The sequence below is a fragment of the Schistocerca gregaria genome, chromosome 3 (assembly GCF_023897955.1).
Source record: "Schistocerca gregaria isolate iqSchGreg1 chromosome 3, iqSchGreg1.2, whole genome shotgun sequence".
Classification (NCBI taxonomy): domain Eukaryota; kingdom Metazoa; phylum Arthropoda; class Insecta; order Orthoptera; family Acrididae; genus Schistocerca; species Schistocerca gregaria.
The window spans coordinates 272,049,171-272,072,431 of record NC_064922.1 but is presented as its reverse complement, the minus strand read 5'-3'; the positions used below and the strand labels follow the sequence as shown (position 1 = coordinate 272,072,431).

The window sequence follows — 23,261 nt, the reverse complement described above, 5'->3', positions numbered from 1 at the left end:
TATATCAATTTGATTAATTTTGTATGGAGCCCAAAATTTCTTAAGAGTTTTAATATTGAAGTTTTTTAAAGTCCACGAAGGTTATTTATTACAAGAGGTTTATTTCGTTCCTTTTAATATGCTAAGGCTAATTTTAAAGTGATGGTCTATTTGGCACAGCTTCTCCAAGGTCTGAAGCCTCCTAATTCTTCCTCTAGTTGCTCTTTGACCCTCTTCTACAGGATTTTGGAGAAAATCTTGTAGGTGCAGTCTAAGAGAGAGATACCTCTGTAATTATCTGGATTGCTTCTATCTCCTTTTTTTTTTTTTTTTTTTTTTTTTTTTTTTTTTTTTTTTGGAGTGGATGGATTATGGCTGTGGTCCAATGTTATTGCTCTTTCACAGACTAGTTTGAAACATAGTATTATAATATTTTTTCAGGACTGATATTGAGCTATTGCAGAACAACAGTGCAACAGAAATGTCAAAGCTAAGTGAGCTGCTGAAATCAAAGGAAAAAAATGTGAGCAGCATTGAACTCCAGCTCAGTGAACACATGGAACTTGAAAACCACATTCAAATGCAAATCCAGGAGCTTATGTTAAAAGTTAATGAATGTGCAACAAAGGTATTATATACCTTCTCCCATCTCACATCTTCTATTTAACATACAAAAGTCTCCAAAATATAGATTTTATTTCTTTCAGCCAAGTAATTTTGTAAGACTTCATTAATAGTATTTTACACTAGCTGTTACCCACAGCTGCACTTGCATATCAGCAGTTTTGTTGTGATGAATTATGGTGAATAAGTAAGCTACTGCACATGCAATAGCATCAGCTGCCCTCATGTGCCTGACTGTTTGGGTAAGCATAGCTGATGAAGTATGCCTTGCTCTCCCCCCTTCCAAGATTCCCAACACATGATGTGCTGGCGTGTGCAACATTGCTGCTGATCAATTTTTACAGAGAGTTACAGGCAGTAACGGGCATCTATGCATTGTTCTTTCGAAAGAACAATACAGCATGTAAATTATGCAATAATTAGTGTGGAAGTTTGTATTAAACACACTGAAGATGGCATAAGCATTGTCTTCACTACTTTTTATTGTATCATGTAGCACATATCCACACCCTACCATCCCTATGAACCATGGGTCTTACCATTGGTGGGGAGGCTTGTGTGCCTCAGCGATACAGTTAGCTGTGCCGTGCAACCACAACTGATGGGTATCTGTTGAGATGTCAGACAAACATGTAGTTCCTGAAGAGGGGCAGAAGCCTTTTCAGTAGTTGCAGGGACAACAGTCTGGATGATTGACTGAAGTGGCCTTGTAACACCAATCAAAATGGCCTTGCTGTGCTGGTTCTGCAAACAGCTGAAAGTAAGGGGAAACTACAGCTGTAATTTTTCCCAAGGGCATGCATCTGTACAGTGTTGTTATTGATGATGGAATCCTTTTGTGTCAAATATTCCAGAGGTAAAGAAGTCCTCCATTTCGATCTCTGGGTGGGGACTAGCAGGAGGATGTCGTTATCACAAGAAAGAAAACTGGTGTTCTAAGGACTGAAGTGTGGAATATCTGATCCCTTAATCAGGCAGGTAGAATAGAAAATTTAAAAAAGGGAAATGGATAGCTTAAAGTTAGTTATATTGGGAATTAGTGAAGTTTGGTGACTGGAGGAACAGGACTTCTGATCAGGTGAATACAGGGTTAAAAGTACAAAATCAAATAGAGGTAATACAGTAGTAGGTTTAATAATGAATAAAAAATAGAAACACAAATAAGCTACTGCAAACAGCATAGTGAACACATTATTGTAGCCAAGATAGACACAAAACCCACACCCACACAGTAGTACAAGTTTATATGCAAACTAGCTCTGCAGATGATGAAAAGATTAAAGAAATGTATGATAGATAGTTAATGGAGATTAAGATTTAAGGGTCATGGGGGACTCGAATTCAATAGCAGGAAAAGGAAGAGAAGGAAAAGCAAGACAAATAAAAGTAGTAGGTGAATATGGACTGGGGGTAAGGAATGAAAGAGGAAGCCACCTGGTAGAATTTTGCGTAGAGCATAACATAATCATCACGAACAGTTGGTTTAAGAATCATGAAAGAAGGTCATATACGTGGAAGAGACTCGGGACACGAGAAGGTTTCAGATTGATTATATAATGGTAAGACATATATTTAGGAACCAGGTTTTAAAGTGTAAGATATTTCCAGTGATAGTTATGGACTCTGACCACAATTTATTGGTTATGAACTGTAGCTTAAAACTGAAGAAACTGCAAAAAGGTAGCAATTTAAGGAGAAGGGACCTGGATCAACTGAAAGAACCCGAGATTGTAGAGAGTTTCATAGGGAGCAATTAGAGAACAATTGATAAGTACAGTGGAAAGGAATACAGTAGAAGAGGAATGGGTAGCTCTGAGACATGAAATAGTGAAGGAAGCAGAGGATGAAGTAGGTAAAAAGACAAGGGCTAGCAAAAATCCTTGGGTAACACAAGAGATATAGAAATTAATTGATGAAAGGAGAAAATATAAAAATGCAATAAACGAGGCTGGCAAAAAAGAATGCAAACATCTCAAGAATGAGGTTGACAGGAGGTGCAAAATAATTAAGCAGGAATGGCTAGTGTACAAATGTAAGGATGTAGAAGCATCTATCACTATGGGTAAGATAGATGCCGCCTACAGTAAAATTAAAGAGACTTTTAGAGAAAAGAGAACCACCTGCATAAATATCAAGAGCTCAGATGGAAAACTGGCTCTAAAAAAAGAAGGAAAAGCAGAAAGGTGGAATGAGGGTATAGATGGTCTGTACAAGGGCGATGTATTTCAGGGTAATATTATGGAAATGGAAGGGTGTGTAGATGAATATGAGGTGGGAGATATATACTGCATGAAGAATTTGACAGAGCAGTGAAAGTTGAAGCATCGCCCCGGGAGTAGACAACTTCCATCTGGTGAGCAAGATGTATGACACAGGCGAAATATCCTCAGACCTCAAGAAGAAAATAATAATTCTAGTTCCACAGAAAGCAGATGCTGACAGGTGTGAGAATCACTGAACTATCATTTTAATTATTAATGATTGCAAAATACTAATACGAATTCTCTACAGATGAATGGAAAAACTGGTAGAAGCTGGCCTCGGGGAAGACCAGTTTGGATTTCATAGAAATGCAGGAACACACGATGGAATACTGACCTATGACTTCCTTAGAAGAGAGTTTAAGGAATGGAGACCTACATTTATAGCATTTGTAGACTTAGAGAGAAAGCTTTCAACAGTGCTGACTGGAATACCCTCTTTCAAATTCTGAACATGGTAGGGGTAAAATACAGGGAGCAAAAGGCTATTTACAGTTTGTACAGAAACCAGATGGCAATTATTAGAGTTGAGGGAGACAGGGCCATAGCCTATTCCCAATGTTATTCAGTCTCTATATTGAGCAAGCAGTAAAGGAAATAAAAGAAAAATTTGGTGTAGGAATTCAAATCCAAGGAGAAAAAATAAATACCTAGATATTTGTCGATGACATTGTAATTGTGTCAGATACAGTAAAGGTCTTGGAAGAACAGTGGAATGGAATGCACAGTGTCTTGTAATGGGGATACAAGATGAACATCAAAAAGAGCAAAACGAGGATAATAGAATGTAGTCAAATTAAATAGGGCAATGCTGAGTGAATTAGATTAGGAAATGAGACACTTAAAGTAGTAGATGAGTTTTGCTATTTGGGGAGCAAAATAACTGATGATGGTTGAAGTAGAGAAAGCACAAAATGTAGACTGGCGATGGCAAGGCAAATGATTCTGAAGGAGAGAACTTTGTTAACATCATGTATAGATTTAAGTGTCAGAAAGTCTTTTCTGAAAGTATTTGTGTCGAGTGTAGCCATGTATGGAAGTGAAACATAAACGATAAACGGTGTAGGCAGGAAGAGAATATAAGCTTTTGAAATGTGGTGCTACAGAAGAGTGCTGAAGATTGGATGGGTAGCTCACATAACTAATGAGGAGGCACTGAATAGAATTGGGAAGAAGAGGAATTTGTGGTGTAACTTGATTAGAAGAAGGGATCAGTTAGTAGGGCAAATTCTGAGGCATCAAGGGATCACCAATTTAGTATTGGAGGAAAGCAGGGAGGGTAAAAATCATAGAGGGAGATGAATATACTAAGCAGATTCAGAAGGATGTAGGTTGCAGTAAACCAGTCTTTGGACTGAAGACCACAACAACAACAGCACATATCAATCAAAAAAGGATTTTCATGATAAAGATCAAGACTAAATAGCTTTTGCAAAGTGTAAATTTTTTTTCCGTAATTAGATAATATTCTTCAGGTCAATAAGTAACTTGTACTACACAATTCTAAAGTAGGCTGTGTTCTTTCTCGGGGTTCTAACTTCTCTGTAACAAGTTACATATAAATTGATTTAGTGAATTGGTTATGAAAATGTAACAGACAGAGCTACTTTTACATTCATAATACTAGTATGGATAAAACTTTCAGTTACGTTATGTTTTTTCCCATGACTTGATTTTGATAAATTATAGCCTATATAATGCCCCAAGCTGTACTCAACTTGTAGCGAAAACCTGATAAAAGTTCTCATAGGAATTTTGGATAAACATTTTTAAACTGGCAGACATACTATTAGCAGAGATTAATTGTGTATTTTTCTATAATTCAAATTTTAAGTTTCTTACTTTATATGAACAAAATTAAATCAACAAATGGATAATGTTTCATTTATTTTGAGATGCATCTAGTGCCAGAATATAACTAAAAAATGTCAGTGAAAATGTCACTGTTAAATAAGATAAATTCACTCTCTGAAAACTTAAAATCAAGAAAGTACTGTTGATAATAGCACTGTTGCAGGAAAAAAGAAATATTGTATCATAGCAGGAAATTTTGACGTGCTTACTTCATGACATGCTGATTACTCCATCTGTATAACACTGTGGTAATTTCTGTGCTCTCTTATGACATTTTTAGTCATCTGACTGCCTTTCAAAAATTATAATTGCACTTAATTCAAAATCACAGGTAGTGTGTTTATGCTTTGTAGTCATTTTCCTGCTATTTTTTGAAGCTCAATCATTTATAAATTATCTTTGTCCCAGTTTAATTTGATTTGTTTGAAAAGATATAATTTTAAAAATGAAAAATTATGTACAGAAAATTGTTACATTTTCAGCAAGACTGATGGGTTGGACAGCCTAATAGTAACCCGCTTTGTGTCAGGAGGAAGGGAGAATCACCAGAAAAGAAGTAAGAGGTCAAGGATAGTATGGACTATGCCATATTCACTTCAGATTCAGGGCTGGCCTGAGGAAAAAAGAAAAGAGAAAAAAGAAGAAAACAAACTGATTCAGGAGAAGGACATACATTCAAAATGGAAAGAAAAAGAAGTGCACTAGACAAAAAATTAGTCCTCCACTGGAGACGCTATGCCTCAGTAATGGCTAGTTTGGCTGTGAGGAGAGTCCATGACTTTGTTCAGGAATGCCATGGCCAGCTGAAGCCACTCATTGATAGTTACTTACCACAGAGTTACCTAACTGCATTGATGTTGATTGCTATAATTTAGCTGCAGATCCTAATAGTCCCAGACATATACATGATATAGTTGGCCAGTCTAAGTTTGATAGGGTGCCTGTAAGTCATCTAACCAGAAATGTATATATGGAGCCCATTGAAACTGGCTGTTGTCATCTTGTAAGTGGGAGTGGCCACAACATACTTGTTGTGGTTGGCAGGAGAGCCAACACCTTGTAACTGAAGGAGGCCGAAATGCACTCATTTTAGCTCACACAGGCTGATGTGAGGTCTGGAACATGACAAGGGAATTAGAATTGAGAAAAACGGACGTACCTGGTGGAATATTTAACTTTAATCCATTAATGGAGAACGTCGCTCTTTATGGTACATGATTCACAATATCAATAGTACGGATACTGGCGCCTTGCTACGTCATAGCAAATAATGTAGCTGAAGGCTATGCTAACTATCCTCTTGGCAAATGAGAGCGTAGAAGTCAGTGAACCATTGCTAGCAAAGTCAGCTGTACAACTGGGGCGAGTTCTAGGAAGTCTCTCTAGACTTGCCGTGTGGCGGCGCTCGGTCTGCAATCCCTGATAGTGGCGACACGCGGGTCCGACGTATACTACCGGACCGCGGCCGATTTAAAGGCTACCACCTAGCAAGTGTGGTGTCCGACGGTGACACCACAATACTCATCACAAAGATGTAGAAGAAAGGGTACACTTCATGATACAAAAATATCATACTGTGTTTTTAATGTACATTAGAGCTTAGACTTTTGTAATTTTTCTGGATATAATTATGAAAAGCTTGAAAATGGTATAGTTTTAGTTGTATGCTTCCTTTTCTGTACTAACTTTTCTCCAATAACACTAATTTATTTATTCATTTACACTTGCTTTATAGTGTCAGGGGGGAGAACTGTTGTTATTAACAGCACTCTAAAGTACTACCCTTTTTGTAAATGACATTTCTTGTCATAATAACATTATGGGAAGGAAAATTGCCACTCACCATATAGCAGAGATGCTGAGTCGCAGATAGTCACAACAAAAAGATTTTCACACTTATAGCTTTTGGCCAATGGCCTTTGTCTAGGCCATTGGCCAAAACCTGTTAGTGTGAAAATATTTTTGTTGTGCCTATCTGCAACTCAGCACCTCCACTATATGGCGAGTGGCAACTTTCCTTCTCATAATATTGTTACTTTCCTTCCTGGATTTTCCGTTGCTTGACATTGACTGTCATGTTCCACCACATCATCACTGTTTTGTAAATATTTGTTCTAACGTTCCTTTTGTTTTTATTCTATCTCTATTAATTAACAGAAAATGTGGACAAAGTTATGTTGTTGATAAGCTAAACATATTTCATGTTCTTATGTTTTCATAAATTGTATTTTTAATAGGCTGCAGAACTGCAAGCTGCTATATCTGCTGGACTTGAGAAATTGAACTCGATGAAGGAAATGAGTAACCAGCTTGAAAAAGTCACAGAAGCTCTCAACCTCTCCATTCAGTCTGTAACCACAAAAACTGCCGAGAAAAATTATCTGAAGAGTGAGCTTGAAACAAAAATAAAGGATATTGAACAAGCTATTAAAAAGAAGGAGATGGATTGCAGTAAAAATATTAAGGTAAATATCACAGCGAGAGATGTTAAATGACATGAAAAAATGTTTGTGACGTGCAAAAGTATTGCATAGGCAGACGATGATACCTTCATACATGTGTGTGCACTACAGTTAGATTAACACTTTCCTTATAATCTCTTGGTGTCTTGTCACGTTCCCAAATACAAAATGTTTCATAATACACCTTTATAACAGGTTTTTGTAATTTTATGAGTAACTTTGTTCTTATCAGATAAACCAGTTTAGGTTGTTTACAGACATGAGATACTCTCATACATAGAGTTCTGTAAATTCTTTCATGGCATTTAGTATATTCCCACACCTCACATTTAGTGAATGAATGGAGTAGCTGTTTGCAATCATGCAACGTTGCACTGTCAGAATGTCAGTGGTTTCCTGTCTTTTGTGCTGCTGAAATGACAGAGTAGTCAATTGTGCCAATCACTGACTTTGAAACGTAAGAAGATGGAATTACTCATTTTTCTGCCATTTTGTTCCTTTAGGTTGGTTGGTTGGTTTTTGGGGGATTAAAGGGACCAGACTGCTACGGTCATCGGTCTATTCCTTTAGGTAACGAATGTTTTTATTAATTATTGGGCAGATAGCAGATATAGCTTATTTACTTTAAATGTCAAAATTCCTATCTAAGCAGTACTTTATTAATACTCATAGTACACTGTATTATTTACATGCTGCTAATCCCAATTAAATAATTAATTTTCCATATAATATTTTTCTTAAAGGTAAATTAGTAATTGAAGTTGTTCCCATACCTGTTGATCATGAAAATGCTCTTGGCTAATAACTGTTTATCCATAAAAAGTACTAGCTCACTGGATAACTTTATTTTACTCTTCCCAACAATCAGTTTACTTTTTCCAAAAATATAATAACTAAGGAATTATTCATACTTAAATTTTTAACACCCCGTGAAATTGCTTTCATTATTTGAGCTTTTAAATTTGTTTATTTCCCAGATTTGCCATTATACTTTCATTGCCCTAATTTTTCTGAATTGGGTAGTGAATTTGGTCATCCAAATAAGCCACTAATTAAGAAACTGAGTAAATTAGAGAAATTATCAAACTGAGAATTATACATGAAATTCAGTAAACTGCAATATAGGTATTCAGTGTATCAATCAAATAGTACCTTCAATTTTCATATATACCTGGCACACAGTTAAACAAAATAACTACTTGTTTCAATAGAGTGGCACCCATAAATTTTAACTTTGAGAAAATGAGTCTATTGCTAGCATTCAATCCAATAACATCTATGTAATGAAGTCCATATCTAGCTTTCACCTAGTTAACATCTCTTGGTCAGCTCATGTAAACAGGGTTGATGAAAGTTACTGTGCTGTAATGAAGTCCATATCTAGCTTTCGCCTAGTTAACGTCTCTTGGTCACCTCATGTAAACAGGGTTGATGAAAATTATTGTGCAATCAGTAATCATTTTGTCAACATACGAGGTGCATTCAAGTTCTGAGGCCTCCGATTTTTTTTTCTCCGGACTGGAAAGAGATAGAAACATGCGCATTGTTTTAAAATGAGGCCACATTCATTGTCAATACGTCCCAGAGATGGCAGCACCGTACAGCAGATGGAATTTTACCGCCAGCAGCGAGAATGAGAACTGTTTTAAATACTTAAAATGGCGACGTTTTCCTTACTTGAACAGCGTGCAATAATTCGTTTTCTGAATTTGCTTGGTGTGAAACCAATTGAAATTCATCGACAGTTGAAGGAGACATGTGGTGATGGAGTTATGAATGTGTCAAAAGTGCTTTCGTGGGTGCGACAGTTTAATGAAGGCAGAACATCATGTGACAACAAACCGAAACAACCTAGGGCTCGCACAAGCCGGTCTGACGACATGATCGAGAAAGTGGAGAGAATTGTTTTGGGGGATCGCCGGATAACTGTTGAACAGATCGCCTCCAGAGTTGGCATTACTGTGGGTTCTGTGCACACAATCCTGCATGACGACATGAAAACGCAAAAAGTGTCATCCAGGTGGGTGCCACGAATGCTGACGGACGACTACATGGCTACCCGTGTGGCATGTTGCCAAGCAATGTTGACGCGCAATGACAGCATGAATGGGACTTTCTTTTCATCGGTTGTGACAATGTATGAGACTTGGAAGCCATTTTTCAATCCAGAAACAAAGCACCAGTCAGCTCAATGGAAGCACACAGATTCACCGCCACCAAAAAAATTTCGGGTAACCACCAGTGCTGAAAAAATGATGGTGTCCATGTTCTGGGACAGCGAGGGCGTAATCCTTACCCATTGCGTTCCAAAGGGCACTACGATAACAGGTGCATCGTACAAAAATGTTTTGAAGAACAAATTCCTTCCTGGACTGCAACAAAAACGTCTGGGAAGGGCTGCGCGTGTGCTGTTTCACCAAGACAACGCACCCGCACATCGAGCTAACGTTAAGCAACAGTTTGTATGTGATAACAACTTTGAAGTGATTCCTCATGCTCCCTACTCACCTGTCCTGGCTCCTAGTGACTTTTGGCTTTTTCCAACAATGGAAGACACTGTCCGTGGCCGCACTTTCACCAGTCGTGCTGCTATTGCCTCAGCGATTTTCCAGTGGTCAAAACAGACTCCTACAGAAGCCTTCGCCGCTGCCATGGAATCATGGCGTCAGCGTTGTGAAAAATGTGTACATGTGCAGGGCGATTACGTCGAGAAGTAATGCCAGTTTCATTGATTTCGGGTGAGTAGTTAACTAGAAAAAAAATCGGAGGCCTTAGAACTTGAATGCACCTCGTATCACTTGGTCTTTAATTATTTCATTAAATTTTCTGCATCAGTCACATTACCATCTGAGTATTGTGTTCATTGACTATGGGCTTAATAATATCTTTGTGATATTCATTAGTCAGAACTTGTTTGCGAAAGTGTGCTGTAAAAATATTGCCACTGTCTCAAACCCATTACATTTGGTCACTTACTTTTATTATCTAGGGGAAAAGTGGACTGCTCAAATGAGTGTTACTAGTCAAATTATTGTCAACAAACTGCTGATTTTACAAAACAATAAAAACTGCTGATTATATGAAAAAACGTTGTGGAAACTGTCATTGCTCAAATGTGATTTAATTTGAATAAATGTGGAAGAATATAAATTGTATCTGTCACTGAACAGTGAGAGAGTCGACTAAAGCAATTTCAGGACATGAGACTTCACTTTTGCGTGTGCCACCAAGGACTTGTAGTAAGACTGCAATGCTAGTACTGTTATAACTTGAATACAATCATGAAATGAAATGCAATCAGCAATAATGTGGTGCAAACAATAACTTTGTAGGATGGCATAATTACAGAGTCTATTGAAGTAAAAGTTTCAGAAAACCAAATAAACTAGGATGAGGGTTTCACTTTAGAAAAAGCTTGGGGGCCAGCAGTCAGTTTATTAAGATCTCTCTAGTCGTCTCATCCATCAGAGTTGGAAAACACTGAAAGAGCATGCATTTCACTGAACATTCATTTCACTGAATAACAGTGCCAGTCCCTGAAAAACAGGTGGCTATCAAAGGGCATAATGGATGCCATTAGTAAAACTTGCCTGTAAATAATGGTATGCAACTAACAATACTTTACAGTCTGATTGGAATCTAGGCAACAATGATGTGTAGGTACAGTTCGCAACATCTGAAGAAATTGACTGGGCTAGTTGCCCAAAAATTGTGGTGTGAATGACTCAGATGAATGCTCAAATGCACATCATCAATCAAAAGTTAGCTTTAGCAAGCCAAGTACGCGTATAAAATGCAAAAGCCATCTCCCTTTGCAACATGACAACATCATTCATTACTGTGGCAAATACAGGATAACAGACAGAACCACTGGGATACATACTAAGGCAACTAAAAGTAGTGTAAATACATATAATTGCATCAAGGAGCACAAGGGAAGATTCCGCATGACATCCCCTGGTAATGGCTTGTACCAGCAAATTCTCTCAAAGCAGCAGCGTGGGCAAAGGTTACAAAAATGCCTTGTGGAACCAACTGTCACAATTCTCCACGAACGTAGGAGGCAAGTTTCCGCAATGGCTTCCGAACTACAACCAACAAAGACGATTGTTGACTAGCCATAACAGGTTGCACTACTCCTAGAGATTTAAGTCTGTCCAATTCTGCTTTCACTTGGTCTTTCAGGTGACAGGAATAGGATGCACACGACAAAAATGAGGTCGAGCCATGAATTTCAAAGAAAATTCGTAGCACAATGTGTACCTTCCAAAACAAGTCCAAAAACTCCTCACATAGTGTTCCCAGTTGTGAATACAGTACCTGAACAGGCACAAGGTGAACTGTGTCAGTGATAGAAAATTCAAATTCCTGAAATGTGTCCATCCCAAACAAGTTCGCAAGAGCAGCATCAGTGACCACCAAGAATGTAATGGAACAAACCATTGACTTTTATGAGGTTAATGCCACAAATTGTCCCAACATTGCAGTGTTCTGTTTGTTATAACTCAACAGCTTCTGTATAGCTCGTGTCAGTAGCGATGGGCCTAACTTACATAGGTTTGAGAATTCAATAATGTCACTGCAGCTCCTGTGTCGACCTGTAGCCAGAGCACTTGACAAAACACACTTGACTTGATAAACAACTTGAGAAAAGTCATAAGCATTGGAGTCACACAGTTTACATCCGTGTCCATATCCTGAACAACCTTCTGCAAATGACACACAGTGACAATGCGGTGTTTCTTCTGGCAAGCATTTATGAGTAGCCTAGCACTTAGAGCATGCTGAATGTTTGTGCTGGACAAAACAGAAAGGATGAGACATTAGCAGAGAACGCTGATGCTGGTGCATGGCAGTCACAGCTTTATGGGCTGGCCTTGGTCTGCTTGGCGCCGGGCCTGCATGTTTACTGCCGCAAGCTATCTGTTGTCCTAATGGGCACAGCTTGTGATTACTGCCACATTGCTCCACACTTCAGTTTGGTCGCCCACTGCCTGATAAACTTAAAAAGATTGTGCTACCTGCAGAACTTCTGCCAGCAGAGGTTTTTCACAGAGTAAAGCCTTCTGGCACACTTATTTTCCCAGAACTAAACAGATAACTACGTTGTTCACCATAGAGTATACGTAAGAGTCATTATTGGCATCAGTAACGAATTGACACTTGGGACTAAGGCCCTAAAGTTTGTCTGTCCAGGCCCTGTATGACTGGTTTGGTTTCTGGCAGTTTCAGAAGAATTCACCTCACACTGCTATGACACATGATGGTAGTTAGACAATAAATTGCACATATGATCAAAAGTAACAGATGCTGGTTGTCATAAAGAGGCACACTGACACAGTAATTGATTGATACATGGGAGGAATAAGGCTTTGCACAAATTTGGGTCTGTCATGCCAAAAGCCAAAAATGCTGTCTGAGTCTTTTTTCGTATACTTCCCAAATCTCGGCTGAATCATCATGCAGTGAAAAGTCGGAAGATAGACTGATGGAATGGTACCCTGTTTGTTAATGGAAGCCGACAGAGTGGTCACTGCTGAAGAAAGCTGTTCAATCAGGCATTCTGCACAGTGTCCATAATGACTAAACCTAATGAGAACACACTCAAAGACTTCACGTATGGTAGCTGTTCCAAACTCATCACCTGTTATGTAGTAAAAAAAGTAATACACAAAACAGATCCAAGTAACACAAATATGTTTTTATTCATAAACCTCTGAACAATAACGGAAATAAGCCTCTCCTGACTCCATACATAACAAGACAAAAGAATCATACAGAAGGTGCAACATAAGCAATACACAGAACAACTGATGTGACGTTACAAATTAAAACAACGTAGTGAGGGTGAGTGAGCACTGCTCTGCATGTATATAGGCACGAGTCGCCAGCAGACAGTGCAGCAGAGACCGTACCATGTGGATGCTTGCTTGTGGCTGCCTCTAGTAGCCGGTCCACACTGATAAATTGGTGGTCCATTTAAATTCACTCTTTCGGCGACACTACATTTGGCGGCAATTTGTTCCCATTCATTAAATATCATTACAATACTGAAAGTAACATCTGATTTTGTTTTGTCAGAAGTGTCGTGGTTAGTGGAACTGCGCAAAGCATGAGCTGCTGGTATCACTCCATGCACAACTCTGAACATCAAGGTTAATCAAGATGTCACAATTTTGCCCATTTCATTTAGTTGAAAACATTTTCCTTCATTTTTTACATCCAAAACATGCATTTGGACCTCAGATTCCATTGTCTTTAGTTGATCCCATACCAAGACATGACTTAGTTTAGCTGCTTCATTTTGGTATTCAGTTGTCAGCCAATGCTTACCATTACATTGCACACAACCTCAGGTTGGTGAATTGCCTCTGCTGATATGAATTCGCCGGATACGATCTTGACTTTGTTGGTTTTCATATGTTGCCCATCATGTACGTGCAGCCATTTTACTAGTTCTAAGAATCTTATGTAATTATTCTAATCATTCCAGGGTGCAATAACAAACTGCTGAGGGATGTAACATTCTCTCAGAACTGGCAGCAAAGACTTCAGTGTCAATGCCTCTGTCAGTGTATTTAAGGTGTGTCCATCAGTACCCACAAAATCTTTTCGCTGTACCACAGTTCAGCTGTTATTGATAACCACTGATAATTCCCACTGAATTTATGTTGTCCAGTATTCATGAAGAAATTTGTTATGAAACTATTTAATGTCAGAGCAGGCATTGAAAATATCGTTCATCCAATAAACTGTGTGTCTATTCAGATGTCTCAGTGTAAAAGAAATCTGTTTGTGTCCTGGCCAAGATACCAGTGGCACATCAATAAACTCTTGTGTAAATGCCTTCAGATTCACTGTCCCTTATGGATCAAAGTAACTGGACTTAACAGATCTTGTAAATGCAACTTCTGCTGAGACAACATGTGAATACTAATAATTTTTTGTAACAGCTGTTGAATTTCCTGGTTAATTTCAGATAATTTCTCACCAGCACCAGTATTATGCTCTAGATGAACACTTTGGAATGACATGCACTTTCCACTTCAAGTGCATGATTCACCTACTCTACAAGGTCATGAAAACTAATTCACTGTTCTTGCATAATGTTAGTGCTCTTACTAGATAACTCTTTACACATGGTATCCTCCTGTGTTGTCTGCTTTCCCTCTATATTCAGTAAAGGTGTGATAAGCATTTGCATCCACTTTCAACTTTCTTTCAATGTTGTGCTCCGATTTGTGTGCGTGCATTTGACTTGTCAGTAATTTCGACTGAAACGTATTCATGCATTATCAATCTGTCTTTATGTTTGCATTTAAAGTGACATTGTCCTTATTCAAGTCTGCCTTGAAAGAACTGACAGCACGTACAAAGACAACATCAAAACATATTGCCCAATGGTTATGACATCCAAGACAGTTTCTCTACAGGGGATTCTGTTATTATGTGTCATCAGTACCATTAGCTACTAAATTACTCACCTTGAGTACAACTGGTTCCATTTTTACTTGATCTACTGATCTCAAAATAGGCAATTATTAAGGCATTTTGGCATCACTCATAGTGACAGTGGAGTAAATATCAGGACTGAAAACATCAATGCCACTGAAGTCAGCTTCGGTTATGTTGAGATCACTTATTTCCTAAGTGACATCATGTGAAAGAGGAACTAATTGTTGGCTTCTTGTGGCCATTCTACAATTTTACAAGACTGCCCAGGAGTTGCAAAAAAAAACTTTTGAATAAACTTTGCTGAAACTGCTTTACACGATCTCCACGTAAGCATTGCCTATTGACATCAGGTGAGGCGGTGGTGTTGGGGCATGTTTTCGTTGACTCAAACCCTTGTGCAGGAACCACTGTGCTTTTCTTGCAGAGTTTCATAAATACTGCCACAGCTCTAGCTCAGCTGACTGCTTTCTAACTGCATACATTTCCTGTGATCTGCTGTTTCCTCGGGGTAGCAGAGGGCTATAAAACTCCAACTGTTCAAATGCAAGGGCCAGCCCTGCTGCCAGACTATATTATTCTCTATGCTTCCGATTGCATCATTCATCAAATTTCACAGACTTGATGCTCTAGTTTGGAAACTTTCACCCATTTACACATTTAGGAATGGTTTAAAGTAGTTGTGTGGAGGCATAAAGTACAATATCTCTACGTAATGACAATCTGCAGAGATGGCTAGCAGAGGTACAGATACAGACAATAACACTCTGACTCACACCCACCATCTTGTGACCTCAGCTACAGAAGTCACCTGCATGAGTTCCTCCGATATTTTGCTCCTTTTGGTGAAAGATTCATCTACATTATTCATCTTGTCAAGTTGAAAGTGTTCATATCAGTTGAAAACTTATGTGTGGCTCATAGCATCCATCTGGAAAGCCTCTTTAAGTGTATGCTGGGTCTCCATTCCTGATTTTTTGAGCAAGAAACAGAATTTCACACACATTCTTTGATCTTTTAAAGATTGCTTAATGACTTTGCCAGTGGAAAAAAAACCAAAGAGTCAGAGAAACACCCTACGCTCGCACGTTCCTCTACACACTGACACCGTCTGCACAGTTGTTTCGTGAAGGTGTCTACTAACTCCATCTTGTGGGTGAACTCTGTACTAAATCTACAAATGGCAGCGCCCTCTCATTTTTTTTTTAATTTATATTTTTGTGCCTCCTTGTACAAAAAGATAGGTGTTGAAACTGCATGAAGACTGGCAAAATTTCACAAATCTATAGAAAATGTCAAGTGATTGCAGTGTTGTTGTTGTTGTTGTCTTCATTCCAGAGACTGGTTTGATGCAGGTCTCCATGCTGCTCTATCCTGTGCAAGCCTCTTCATCTCCGAATAACTACTAGAACCTACTTCCTTCTGAATCTGCTTATTGTATTCATCTCTTGGTCTCCCTCTATGATTTTTACCCTCCACGCTTCCCTCCAACACTAAATTGGTGATCACTTGATGCCCCAGAAAGTGTCCTACGAACCGATCCCTTCTTCTAGTCAAGTTGTGCCACAAATTCCTTTTCGCACCAATTCTATAAAGCACCTCCCCATTAGTTACATGATCTACCCATCTAATCTTCAGCATTCTTCTGTAACACCACATTTTGAAAGCTTCTATTCTCTTCTTGTCTAAACTATTTATTGTCCATCTTTCAATTCCATACATGGCTACCATCATCTATTATTTTGCTCTACTACTTTAAGAGTCTCATTTCCTAATCTAATAGCCTCACTATCACCTGGTTTAATTCAACTACATTCCATTATCCTTGTTTTGCTTTTGTTGATGTTCATCTTATAACCTCCTTTCAAGACACTGTCCATTCCATTCAGCTGTTCTTCCAGGTCCTATGCTGTTTACAATGTCATTGGCGAACGTCAAAGTTTTCTTTTCTTCTTCATGGAATTTAATTCCTACTCCAAATTTTTGTTTTGTTTCCTTTACTTTTTGCTCAATATACAGATTCAATATCATTGTAGATAGGTTACAATCCTGCCTCACTCCCTTTTCAACCACTGCTTACCTTTCATGCCCATTGCCTCTATTAACTGCCATCTGGTTTTTGTACAGATTGTAAATAGCCTTTCGCTCCATGTATTTTACCCCTGACATCTTCAAAATTTGAAAGAGAGTTTTCCAGTCAACAATGTCAAAAGCTTTCTCTAAGTCTACAAATGCTAGAAATGTAGGTTTGCCTTTCCTTAATCTACCTTCTAAGATAAGTTGTAGGGTCAGTATTGCCTCACATGTTCCAACATTTCTACAGAATCCAAACTGATCTTTACTGAGGCCAGCTTCTACCAGTTTTCCCATTTGTCTGTAAAAGTCGTGTGAGTGTTTCGCAGCTGTGACTTATTAAACTGCTAGTTCAGTAATTTTCACAACTGTCAACACTTTCTTTCTTTGGGATTGGAATTATCATATTCTTCTTCGAGTATGAGGGTATTTTGCCTGTCTCATACATCTTGCTTATCAGATGGTAGAGTTTTGTCAGGGCTGGCTCTCCCAAGGCTATCAGTAGTTCTAATGGAACCTTGTCCACTCCCAGGACCTTGTTTTGACTAGGGTCTTTCAGTGCTCTGTCAAACTCTTCACGCAGTATCACATCTCCCATTTCATCTTCATCTACATCCTCTTCCATTTGCACAATATTTCCCTACAGTACATTGCCCTTAAATAGATCCTTTATACACTCCTTCCACCTTTCTGCCTTCCCTTCTTTGCTTAGAACTGGTTTTCCATGTGAGCTCTTGATATCCATACAAGTATTTCTATTTTCTCCAAAGGTCTCTTTAATTTTCCTGTAGGCAATTTCTATCCTACCCCTAGTGATATATGCCTCTACATCCTTACATTTGTCCTCTAGCCATCCAATGCAGGGTGAAAACTGCATAAAGAACAAGACAGTCCTAAAAGCTATGGGCTTATTTGCTACTGTATCACTTGCACATGGTTCTTTTAAGAATGCTGCTCCACTGCCTTACAGAGTAAATCAAGTTGTCTCTGATCCCATTACAGGTATCAGACCAAGTAAATGCTGTACAGTGCAAGCACTGTACCTAATGCAGCACATCAAGGATGGTTCTGAGAACAGGAGGGGCTGTCTTTCTCAACCTTTCAGTGGCCTATGATACAATCAGCCACCAACTGCTTTTAGAGAAACCATATGTTCTCTCAAGGACTACAAATGGAGATGAATATCTGGAAAACTTCTCCATAATCAAAGATTGTATTTGCACTTTCAACAAGAGAGGAGCTGGTGGAAACACAGAAGAATAGTCTACCACAAGGCAGTGTAATTGCCCTGATTGTTTATAACACTAGTTCTAATGGCCAACTTGTTCTTCAAAACACTCAAATTTTTATATATGCCAATGATCACACTTCCACCACCAAAGAAAATAGCTTTGATGTCTTGGAGTACTATGTATCAGCAGCCCTGGAACAACTTTCTACCTATTACAAGGACAATCAGTTCAATCCAACCCTGCCAAAACTTGAACATGTGTGTTTCCCCTGAAGAGCATACAGAGTACAAGAACTCTGCAGCTGACCAGTGAGTGCACTCCACAGGAACACTGCACAACTCTAAAATATCTAGGGATCACCTTGGATAAACACTTACCCAGAGTAAACACTAAACAGAGTTTGCAGCAAGAAACATCATTCACAAACTGTTAGTAAGTACATGGGGTCTGCAGCCCTTGGTGATAAGGACTACAGCTCCCACTTTATCCTATTCAGCAGCAGAGTTTGTGTGCCTGATATGGTGTAAGTTGTGCTGTGCAAAGTCGGTGACATACCCCTTAATGAATCCTATATCAAACAAGATGCCTGATGCACACACCCAAATACACTCTCTACTGTCTCGCAGACACTTTATACCACTACACATCAGATGGAAACTGGCAGCCCAAAAGGAGAAACCAAAAAATTAACCTCTGTGATAAATCTGTTGTATAACAACTTACCAGCTCATCAGTGGCTTAAACACAGGAAAAACATTCTGTGTACACTTCAGTGTACAAGACTGTGATTGGCCAACATGCAAAGAGGAATTCTCTCCCGGCCATGCCAGGGAGTGGGCAACATGGAAATCTCTCAACAGACTGTGCTCTAAAGCTGCAAAGTTCAAAGAAAATGTAGAGGCGAAATTTTCTGGATGAACAGACTTCCTATCACTGTGTACACCTGCAGACTACCACCTAGCTAATGCAGTGTGAGTTGTGTCCAGAAATCTGTGCTATGGAGGATCTACATGAGGCTAATCCAAATGCATTGGATGTAGTCAACTTTTGATCCAAGAAAATGTAATCTAAAACAATAATATATACATATTCTTGTCCCAAATCCCCTTTCTTACAATTTATTGTAGTTTGGATGCTTCTTTCATAAGTAAATAAATCAAATAGAATCTTCCTTAGGAAGGAGAAAGGGATGGGTTGGGAGGTCTAGAAAGCAAGGCTCTTTCATCGTTTGGTATGTGTGACCTGCCCATACTTTTTAACCTCCCCCAAAACATTCTTCTATCCTCCCTCATGGAAGAAATGTTAGTTTTAAAAAGCTATCGTTTGAAAATTAAGTACTGACCAGTAGTTCTGCATCATAATTTATTGATTTTCTTGGTTGAATTTTCATTTGATAGAATTTAATGAAGACACACTTGCTGCAGTTGTAAAGTTTGAAGTCAACCTTAGAGACCCAAGAACCTCTAACTGTTGGGAGCATCCTAATTCTGAGAAATGAAAAAGGAAAACAGAATAAAATTTCACCAGTAAGATAGCCCACATAACCTGGTGGAAGTAAATGGATTCAGCATTCATTTGAAGAAACAGGCACTTCATATATTTGAGGCATATGTGTTTGTATCTACAGGAGTCATGTTTTAAAGACACTGATGTCCCTTTGCTAAGAGGTTATGCTCTGCTCAGAAAGAACTGGAGGAATATTAAGGTAAAACAAATTTCCATTGAGGACAGAGTCACTACAGGTGAAGCACCAGCTAGTTTTGGACAAGAAGGCTGAAGAAAGTGGTTGTGTTCTTTCAAAGGAATCTTCTCATTACATCTACATCCATACTCTGCAAGCCACCTGACGGTGTGTGGCGGAGGGTACCTTGAGTACCTCTATCGGTTCTCCCTTCTATTCCAGTCTTGTAGTGCTCTTGGAAAGAAAGATTGTCGGTATGCCTCTGTGTGAGCTTTAATCTCTCTGATTCTATCCTCATGGTCTATTCATGAGATATACGTAGGAGAAAGCAATATACTGCTTGACTCCTCAGTGAAGGTATGTTCTCGAAACTTTAACAAAAGCCCGTACCAAGCTACTGAGCGTCTCTCCTGCAGAGTCTTCCAGTGGATTTTATTATCTCTGCAATGCTTTCACAATTACTAAATGATCCTGTAACGAAGCGCACTGCTCTCCGTTGGATCTTCTCTCTCTCTTCTATCAACCCTATCTGGTACGGATCCCACGCTGGTGAGCAATATTGAAGCAGTGGGCAAACAAGTGTACTGTAACCTACTTCCTTTGTTTTAGGATTGTATTTCCTTAGGATTCTTCCAATGAATCTCAGTCTGGCACCTGCTTTACCGACAATCAACTTTATATGATCATTGCATTTTAAATCACTCCTAATGCCTATTCCCAGATAATTCATGCAATTAACTGCTTCCAGTTGCTGACTTGCTATATTGTAGCTAAATGATAAGGGATCTTTCTTTCTATGTATTCGCAGTATATTACACTTGTCTACATTGAGATTCAATTGCCATTCCCTGTACCATGCGTCAATTCGCTGCAGATCCTCCTGCATTTCAGTACAATTTTCCATTGTTACAACCTCTCGATATACCTCAGCATCATCCGCAAAAAGCCTCAGTGAACTTCTGATGTTATCCACAAGGTCATTTATGTATATTGTGAATAGCAACAGTCCTACGACACTCCCCTGCGGCACACCTGAAATCACTCTTACTTCGGAAGAATTCTCTCCATTGAGAATGACATGCTGCGCTCTGTTACCTAGGAACTCTTCAATCCAATCACACAATTGTTCTGATAGTCCATGTGCTCTTACTTTGCTCATTAAACAACTGTGGAGAACTATATCGAACACTTGGATCTATCAAACACTGGAAAATCCAGGATGGAATGTAACAATATTATGGGAAGGAAAGTTACCACTCACCATATAGCAGAGATGCTGAGTCCCAGATAGGCACAACAAAAAGACTTTCACAATTAAAACTTTCGGCCATTGGCTTTTGTCAACAGTAGACACACACAAACACAATCACACACACACACACACACACACACACACACACACACACACACACACACACGACTGCATCTCAGTCATGTGTGTGAGTTGCGTTTGCATGAGAGTGTGGGTGGGTGGGTGGGTGCGCGCGTGCGTGTTTGTGTGTCTGTGTCTATTGTCGACAACGGGCAATGGCCGAAAACTTTAATTGAGAAAGTCTGTTTTGTTGTGCCTACCTGCGACTCTGCATCTACACTACATGGTGAGTGGGAACTTTCCTTCTCATATTATTTATACTTGGTGCTACATAAGGTAGCCACGAAAAACTTAAACCTGGCTGCCTGGACATGGATTTGAAACCCATACTTCTCATCTTCCAGTAGCTTAAACACTGAACACCTCATTGGGAACCACATAAAGACAGCATGAATGAGAAGAGAACTGTATGTTGACTGGCTACATTTTTCAGTGATGAATAATACTGCTGACTTCTCCCCCTCACAACCATCATGTAAATAAGTTTGATTTGTGTCCATGTATCAAATAGTACAACAATTAGTTCCCTTATCTGTACCCTACCCTCATGATCATATTACTCAACAAGCTCTTACAGACACTTTAGTGCAGAGCTCCTCCTTTTTTAATATTTAAATGCACGTGATGTACTAAAGAGTTCTGCCACCACCAGGCTGACATGTCAGATTGTTAAGAGCCTTGTGGCTCCAAAAGTTTTATAAATTGGGAAAAGGGTCAGATCAAGCACTTCAGCTTTGCCTTGGTGTTGTTCTAACCATGAGTCTCTCAATATGTCCTTCTGCCTTCTTTAAAACTGACTTGTGGGAGATGCTCAACAGTTTGCCCTCCTGTGACGTTTTCAGGTACTGTATTCATAATGTGGAAATGTTTTGCAAATTGCGCACTGTGCAAGAGAAGCTCCTGAAACAGATGCACCATAATGCTATCTGGATGCAAAACAGCCTATTGCATGTCTTTGAACATTGAGACAGTGTACAGGAATGAGAGGGCTAGATTATGAACATGATCCAGCAAACCACTCTGCTGTCTGTCTCAAAACATTCAGATCAGCTTTAAAGACCACTTGACCCTGAATGTGTGAAGAGAATTGCTCTGCAATGAGTGGCAGGGAAAAAAACTCAAATACTGATTAACTCCTGAGAATCTAGTGGCCTATGGGTTGTTGTTGTTGTGGTTGTTGTTGTTGCTGCTGCTGCTGTGGTCTTCAGTCTGAAGACTGGTTTGATGGAGCTTTCCACTTTAGCGTATCCTGTGCAGGTATGTTTGTCTCTGCATAAATACTACGATCTACAACCATTTGAACCTGGCTAATGTATCTGAACCTTGGTCTCCCACTATAGTTTTTACCTCCTGTACTTCCCTCCTCTCCATTACCAAATTGTAAAAGGCAGCCAGAAGAGATCACGGCTTTAGTTCTTGAACACTATAATTAATTCCAGAAAGTCTAATAAAGAAAGATGCCTGAACCAAATGTTTTCCTAGACAAGATTTGAGTTACTCTGGTACATGTTAATGTGACAGAATCTCCAGATAAATACTTACCCTATGTAAAGTTGAACATTTTGTCTAAGTAACTTGCAAACATTAAGGATCCAATATCATGAGACTACTGAGCTGTCGTGGAGAGGGGCAGTTGGGCTATCAGTCAGAAAGAGACTTACAACTGCCTCTTTCACATCTGACAGAAGGTTCTCACACTGTCCGTAGGTCAAATCTGGAACATACAATGCTTCATCGGCTTGAAGAATCATGCAGTGCCAATACCACTTTTAAAACCAGGCAGGTTTATGAATATGTGTCTGAATGATTTATTATAGTGTTAACATCAGTAGCTGCATATGAAAGGCTGTAGAGATAATGATTAATGGTTGAGTCATCTGAATTCTCAAATGCAGGGAATTCTGTACTTTTTACCAGTTTAAGATCAGGTGATATAAATGGTACCATTGATAATCAGATCCTGTTTGAAAACATCTGCACTATAGGTTTTCCTACAGAACATCTCAAGTATTTTGAAGTACGTCCAGATATTTTTTTCAGTGGAGTTAAAAAAAAGAATGACATGACATAATTAACAACATGCAGAAAACAGTAGTAGACATAATAATAGAGTGTCATGAGTTCTATGAAATTAGTGATTGTTAGTGGGAATGTCACACATGATATTACAACCGAACTTTAAAAAGAAATTCTTGAACAATGCACCAGAGATTTGTAGTTTCAATTAGAGAATGCACTTGTAACAGTTTTGTGATTTGCCTACTTTGAGAA

The 23,261-nt window shown here is 38.9% G+C and overlaps 1 protein-coding gene across 5 annotated transcripts in view; it reads left to right on the top strand.

Annotated features, from left to right (window-relative positions):
- LOC126354661 (myosin-11-like) overlaps positions 1 to 23,261 on the top strand; it is a 273,554-nt gene that overhangs the window by 131,554 nt on the left and 118,739 nt on the right. For all 5 annotated transcript variants that reach the window (XM_050004437.1, XM_050004441.1, XM_050004439.1 and 2 more), the window contains 2 exons: positions 421 to 607; positions 6,956 to 7,183. In XM_050004437.1, coding sequence (XP_049860394.1) covers positions 421 to 607; positions 6,956 to 7,183 — 415 coding nt within the window. The remainder of the gene's footprint in view (positions 1 to 420; positions 608 to 6,955; positions 7,184 to 23,261) is intronic.